Genomic DNA, 7,925 nt, shown 5'->3' on the forward strand with positions numbered 1-7,925 from the left:
GTGTGTGTGTGTGTGTGTGTGTGTGTGTGTGTGTGTGTGTGTGTGTGGGACTGAGTGAGAGAGCACACCGTGTTGCTGTCTGTCTCTGTGTGTGTGGACCTGTTTCATTGTCCCATTACATTCATCATTACCATATTCCAAAAATCCGGGTCAATGTCTCTTTCTCTTTATCACCCTCTCTCTTACTCCTACTCCTCCCCCCTCCTCCTCCCCAGGGAACAATAAGTAGCATGTGTTAGGAGGATCAGGCAGATTCACTGTAAGGGAATTAGGGCCCTGAATGGCTTCCCCTAATTGGACTTGAATGGACTTCGTCTATGGGAAACTGGTTCTTAAAGATGAGCCTCTTACGCACAATGGCCGCCTCGCTCAGTGTGGGAAGTGGGTTGAGCTGACAACTGTTTTAAGCACAGATGAGCAAGCACGCGGGTACACATAAACACACACGGGATCTTAATTGCGGAGTGAAAGCTCTTGCCTTCTGACCAGACAATCATCTATGTTATCATGAGACGCTCATGTCTCTGTCGTCTCGTCTTGAGAGAGTCAGTGAGAGTAATTAAGACCTTGTTAAGACTGGAGGAGTAAGGATTAATTAGATGCTCAGTGGCTCAGGGAGCTCCTTCCGACTCACACACACTCCCTCACAAGTTCCCTGCCAGCTGAGGGTTTTTTTTTTTTTCACACAATCTAACACACATGAGCCCAAAACAGTGACACATTTATCAGCAAGAGCCTGAATTCTTGCCTTGAGAGGCTGAAATGACATCTCGATGCCGCCGTCTCAGCAGGAATCAATTAGCGTCCAACCCTCCTCTCACCCGTCCTGTCAATTAAAGCTACACAGCCAATTTTGGCAACATCAGGACATGAACCAGCAACAGTTTGTCTACTGACTCAAATATAACTGAACTTCAGCAATTACCGTGTTGAAGTGTATGGATCCTCAACTGTAGATGACAAAGCATTTAAATCTGTCTGTTTCACAATGCATTTTATTACTGTGGAGCCCAAATATGAAGGCATATATAGCGTGAAAAGATGTAGCTGTAGTATTATAAAAATAGAGATTGCAACGATCAACAAAGTCTACAGTAAGTAAGGTCTTGCAATAATTTGTTTTGTTTGTTTCGATCTTTTTTAGGAGGGGAATAATCTGTCAGAGTGTGTGTTAAATGTCAAATAATGGAGTTTAATAAAAGTATCATTGTAAAACTTCACAGTCCAAAAGACAATGCGATTACATTAAGGTGTAAATATGATTATAATCCTACAAGTACTTCCAATCTTACACTGCACGACTACTTCCGGTAACAACACACAAAACCAAAAACTACAATGAACTATTGTATTTTAGGTTTTGTAAACTATGCCTCATAAACTTCACACACATACAACTCTCCTGCATTGTATTCTGTTTAGTGAAGCAGAACATGATTTGAAAAAGTTCCTACAGCAGCGATTCTTCCAGGATCCACAGGAAACCTTCGGTGTTAACACTTGTAGATTTATGTTGATCGTGCACATTCACATCGTCCTCTGTAAAATGTGCCGAGCTACGACGAATCTGGTTGATTCTTAAAGGATGCGTGTGTCCAGCATGGCCTGGGGGGGCTGACAACACCCGCCATCAAGGGAAGGAGAGAGGGGGGGAGGCACCCTGACACTTTCTCTGACACTCTCTCTTTTCCCTTTTTCGTTGTAAACAGAAATGGCATTCCTCGAGCTCAGCATTTTGCCCCCCCCCCACTACCTCCATTCTCTTTCTGTCTTTTGTCTCTGGCCTCTTGTTTTCTTTGGTTTGTGCTGATTGTGATGGACAGGACAGTGGGTGGGTGGGAGGGCAGGTGGTGGGATGGTTGGGTGTTTGTGTCTACATGTGAAGTCCATTTTCTGAAATATTATCAGGCTGAGAATGACACAATTGACAGATGCAGATCTTAGGCTACACCTGCACTCACAAGGTGATATTTAGCAGCCTGCACAGTGTGCAACACCTACAATTTGCATGGGGGAATGGGACTTTGTTCACTTCAGTATCACTTCCACAGACAGACCTTAAAGACATCAGACTAGTCTGTACAGTGAGGCAGAGTGAGCAGCCAGTATGTCCCTGTGGTCAACTGTGGTACTGCAACATAAATACTTTTCCATATAAACTAAAATTGAATTCTCATTACGTCATCTTATTTAGGGCTGCAAACTAATGAAGTAGTGGTGTTGGTTTGTATCAGAAAGAAGTGGAACATGTCCATCAGATGCCCAGGATTACATCTGCAAATGTCTAGAACCCAAAGATGTGTTGTACTAATATAGACCACCATCGACCGACTATGGATATAAGTACCTCATACACACCACTTGAAATCACCCAAACTATCCCTTTAACATGTGAAACATTATTGTTTGCTTTGCTTACCAGTGGGGATCTGGGAGAAAAGAAGACAGAAAAGGCCACTGCAAGATGCTGGTGTGATATTATTATTATTATTATCCCTCTTTGATTTTTATATTGACTTGGCTTATTTAATATAGTAAACTTCAACAATGTATAGAAATATTTCTATTGGTACAACAGCCTTGGGTATGTGTCTTTTTCTGTATTTGTAAATGGGCAAATGTCAGAATTAAAGCATTTTTAGGGTATCTGGTGAGATTGTGTATGTGTGTAGTCATCTGTTTTCGTATCAGAGGTTTTCATGATGTTTTGTGATTTTACATTAGATAGATGACATCGTCTTGTGTGTGTAACTGTGTCTATTTGTGTGTTGATTGCCGAGTTATCACGTTCATTTCATGCAACACTCAAAACACCCCCCACCAAACACACACTTTCCCCTCCTGTCACCATGCTTTGTAAATCCCTTTCCTTCTGCTGCACACGTACACACACACACACACCTCCCAATTATGCTCCATTATGTCACCCCCTCTGACCGCTCCTGGAAAAATATCTCTTTCCCCCTCCCTCATCCTCTGCTCCTCTCCCTCTCTCTCTCCCTCTGCATTCCTCTTTCCATGCTACCTCCCTCCATTCATCTCTCTCTCGCTCATCGCTTGTTCCTGTGAGACAATGTCTTGTAACAATACCGAGCTTAATCTCCGTATCAAAGCCGTTTTTCCCCTTCACCGAACACACACAAACACACACACTCACTTTCACTGGGCTCCAAACGGGCAAAAAGATATGTGCTTATATTCTAGATGTTACACAAAATATCATGAGACTTCAAATTATTTCCTACAACCTGCAGTAAGCTTATAAAAATATGTAATTTTTCTGTTTGGTTTGCAGTTTCATCTACTTAGTTATCAAAAGTGGGAACTGCAAAGTGTAGTAAGTGTGTTAAAATACTGCATGAGATTAAAATGATTTTATTGCATTAAGTGCACTTATTTTTGTACTTTGGTGTGATCCAACATGTTTCACATAACTCACGGCTGGAATTTATTTTTCTGAAAAGAATATTTTTGGAAAGACAAGCTCTGGAAGCTAAAAACGTGTTTGCAGTGTAGCGTTAAGGCTGCAGGGCAGGAGTGCTGTTTGATGAGAATTGTATAATGGTGGTTCGGCTCAGTCTGAAAGCCCATGATGGCATAACAATAAGACAATATTTGGGTCATTCTTGTTTGATTTGGAAGGTTTCCAGGGGCGATCTCTTGCTGGAGGTGCAGACAGTATTTTAGTGGCTAATGAGGTGGATACATTGAACTATTTTAGACAGTTCAGTTAGTTTTTAACTGTGTGGTTGCTCGTTCAAGTTAACTGGAGGACTGCAGTTTTCTGTTGTGCAGTGCATTCACGCACATGCGTCATGTATACACAGGGAATAACTATTTTCACCAGCTTAAACTTCCCATTAATTCTCCTCTCTTCCTCTTGTTATTTAGACAATATTTACAGATCAGAGTTTTAAAGAAACAAAAATATGTGTGACCTTGTGAGTAGAGCTATAACTGCATGAAGTATACACCCTGTAAAAAAAAAAAATCAATTCATGCGCAGGTGTTGTGCCATAATCCAAAGTAAGCAGTCAAACAGGGCCCAGTTCAAGACGAATTAAGATGACATACAACATGCAATTATGCTGTATATTATAAATCTACAGTACCAGCAAATAAGACGCAACATTCAGCACTAAACTTACTCTATCCCACCACGAAACTGAGCTATGTTATTAGAATATGTTACAATACTTAACTTTACAAAACAGCCATATAAGTGTTTGAATGATTAAACCATGAAATGAAATTTCATCTGTAATGAAACATCATTTCTTTTCATTTGCCACAGTTCAATCGCTGCATCACCTCCCAGCTGATCAAGTGGTTCAGCAACTTCAGGGAGTTCTACTACATCCAGATGGAGAAGTTCGCCCGGCAGACCATCAACGAGGGTGTGACCGCCTCAGAGGAGCTGGTGGTGAGCCGCGACGCCGAGCTCTTCAGGGCGCTCAACATGCACTACAACAAGGCCAACGACTTTGAGGTGAGCGCAGCCGGAGGGAGACTTTATGGTTTGGTTAATATACCGGCAGATAATTACGAGCCACGCAGACAACTCAACAATATGAAACATAACAATGGCAAGTGTGTGTGAGTGAGAGCAGTTATATATTTCATTGTTAAGTGTTTGTTCCATTACGGCAAACCCTAAACTCTTTTTTTTGAGTGATCTATTCAATTCTACTACATGTTTGCAGAAATTACCATAAACCCTTTTATAACTTTTTGGAATATATGTAAAATACAAAAGTTAAAAAGCAGTATTTTTCTTATAGACTGTATCAAAGAAGTAGACGTCAGCCATATGGCTTTGGTTTTGAAGCCTCCAGCTTTGCGTTTTTGCTATCAGACTTGTTTTTGCAGCCAGAGGAGTCGCCCCCTGATGGTCATGAGAGAGAATGCAAGTTTAAAACACTGACTTCCCTTTTCAGAATCGAAGGTTGACGCCTGATTTGACATTTTGGAAAAATGTTTCATTCATCGTTTGCGCGGCTATAATTTGGGATAAAGGGTTGGATTAGTTTTGTTTATTTGACTCAATATACCATTGATTTGCTTTGGGCTGTTAATAGAACATTACTTTAAAAAATGAAGACTCCCATCATACACAAACTGTTTCTCAGTTCCCTTTTCAAACTGAATTAAAACTAGATTCAGCACAACTCTCTCACAAACGTCCTCTACCAAGTCAGCTGTTCAGAGCGCAACAGTCACCTCACGATTCTGCTGAGGTGTGGATGTCACAGTGTGTGTGTGTGTGTGTGTGTGTGTGTGTTCGATGAGGCGAAAGAGGACGCCGCTCGAGGCGCGGGTGTCCTTGTCAAAGCGATTTGTAGAAGTCACATTCCCTCCCTCACTTTTTCTCTCCCAATATTGGTCTAAGGGGACCTGAGGGCCCTTAAACTATTCAATGTAACATCAGCAGCATTTAGATGTCCATTAGCACACACACCTCGCCGCTGACACACACGCTCTTCTTTTTTGCTTCAGGAGAGAAACGCTGAAGCTTAGTTGGAGCTTAAATGCATAAAGAGTAAGATCTGGAAACACAACACACACACAGAGACTTTAAGCTATCTAGGTATTCTGTTTTGGAGGAACTGCTTTGCATAACAAGAGTCAGGTAGCTTTTCACAGGTGTGTATGTAAAGAGCCTGTACAGGCAACAGACACACATATGCAAATAATTTCTGCGTGTTTGTTTTGGCCTTCGGTAGGGTTATTTTTAGGGACTACAGGATAAGGTCCATATATAAATCGGGAGTTTGAGAAGCATGACTTTGGCTTTGCATGTTTCAACCACATATCCATATAATTTAAATCAGCAGCAACTATTCCTGAAAGCATACCATACGTTTATAAATGTATTTCCCTCCTTACTGGCATCCATTAGTTTCAGTTCTTTTCAGCACAATATGCAAATGAACTTCAGGTAGTGGTCTGCAAGGCTCCGAAATGTTGTACTGGTTCGAAATGCGAACGTAAAAACCTCCTTGACCAAAGGGATTCTCAGCTTGAAAACACGACTTTGTCGGCTGGTTAGTTGATTGAATCAACAAAGAATCACACAAAAGCACCACTAAATTATGTGTTTACCAGAGATAAGTCATTCAACATAAAAAAAGCATTAAAAAATGACTAATAAACTTAAGAAATCTTCGTAGACAAAGACCAAAACGACGGGGGCTTCCCTATTAAAAACCTCGGTATTCATATTTTCAAAAGAAAGACACAGACCTGAGAATAAAACGACCAAATTCAAAACGCGGCTGACCTGAACAGATCCAAACAAAGAGACAATACCATCATCAGCAGCAGCACGAAAACACATTTGCATGTCCTGAGATGAACGTAAACTAAAATAGAGATAAAGATGTGTAGCATATATTGTAATCAGTAAAGGATAAAAGAACATGTGCGTCCTTTGTCCTATAGAATGATGGTGTGTTTGCAACGGTAGGTATAAATTTTCTTCCCGTACTTTGTCCCCTTTCCTGCCTGCCTCCTTCTGTCCCTTCACCTCCCTCCTTCCATCCTTTTGTCCGCCCTGAGGGAACATTACCGGCTAGGGACCCTCTCCCTCCCTCTCTCTCTCTCTCTCCCCCTCTGTCAAACTCAGAGGCGTGAAACTGGAACCCCGGCCGATTCAGCAAGTCTCCCGACACACACACACACACACACACACACACACACACACACACACAGGCAGAAGTCTTCTCCTTTTGCCAAATTTAGCATCATCAGAGTTCCACCTTGGTTTGTCCCCCATCACACCCACCTCAACTCCTCCCCTCCTTCCTCCTCTTTTTGCTCTTTCCTTGCTCCCTTTCCTTCCTTCCACCCTTCCTGCTGAATCTGTCCTCTGTTGATTGTTCTCTCCGTCACCGCCTCTCCTTATCCTCTTCTTCTTTAATCCCTCTTTCATTTAGCTTTGTCCTCTCCTTCCTCTCTGTCCCCTGCTGTCTTTTTCTTCTCCCTTACTTTCCTTTCGCCCTTCACTCCATCCTCAACTCCCCTGACTTCCAACTCTTTTCCACTTCCCTCTCCAAAAACTCTATAATTTTTTTCCACTCTTCATCTGCCTCATCATCCTCTCATCTTTATGCCCCAACAGCTTTTATTTCTTCCATAAAAATCTGCCCTTTGTCAAATTACCTGCCAAAAGAAGGCCTTGCAAGGTTAAATAATTAGCATTTTTTATGTTTTTCCGGTTAAAACTTAATCTTTGTCAACATGGTGAAATAAGAAAGTGTTCTTAGGTTTGATCGGTTGAAATAAAAGCTTGTGTCATTAGTCGACGTACATGGCCAGCATTTTAAACAGTCATTGTATATTACTGCCGTGGAAAGGTGAGTGTAATTCGTTGTGAGTTTGTGTGTGTGCTGTCTTCCAGAGCTGGCGTAAACAGGCCCTAGTAATTATAGCAGCTTCATTAATTACCACCTCCTCCCCTCTCCAGCCACCTCCTCCCCTCTCCAGCCACATTCTTTCATCTCTCTCTCTCTCTCTCTCTCTCTCTCTCTCTCTCTCTCTCTCCCTCCCCCCCCCCCCCCCTCCCCCCCCCCTCCCCCCCCCCCCCGTCTCTGAAACTATTTTGTCCTAATTGCAGCTCTGCCCACAAACTAATGAGGAAGGCAAAGAAAGGAAAGGAGGCTGGAGAATGGGAAAGGAAATGGGGAATACTCTCATCTTCAATTAAAAAAAAGAAAGAGAAAACAAAAAGAGAGAGGGAGAGATTTTCTTTGCCAGGACACTCAGGGAAAGGTGTCAGCTTCTACCTTCTGCCAAGAGGAAGAGAAACGTTTCCTCTTTTCTGTATTGAGAACAGATTAACGAGTCTGCCAGCAGCATTGGGCATAGCACTCTTAACTTGTGTGTGTGTTAAAGTTTTGGTGCAATATTTGAAGCACACCTCCAGT

The 7,925-nt window shown here is 42.1% G+C and overlaps 1 protein-coding gene across 1 annotated transcript in view; it reads left to right on the top strand.

The window, feature by feature from the left end:
• Positions 1-7,925, top strand: part of LOC116386134 (prospero homeobox protein 1-like) — a 26,318-nt gene that overhangs the window by 12,080 nt on the left and 6,313 nt on the right. The window contains exons 5-6 of the mRNA XM_031852138.1: positions 2,423-2,470; positions 4,295-4,489. Of these exons, the coding sequence (XP_031707998.1) occupies positions 2,423-2,470; positions 4,295-4,489 (243 nt within the window). The remainder of the gene's footprint in view (positions 1-2,422; positions 2,471-4,294; positions 4,490-7,925) is intronic.

Source organism: Anarrhichthys ocellatus, unplaced genomic scaffold (genome assembly GCF_004355925.1).
Source record: "Anarrhichthys ocellatus isolate YVR2014 unplaced genomic scaffold, GSC_Weel_1.0 scaffold12, whole genome shotgun sequence".
Lineage (NCBI taxonomy): Eukaryota > Metazoa > Chordata > Actinopteri > Perciformes > Anarhichadidae > Anarrhichthys > Anarrhichthys ocellatus.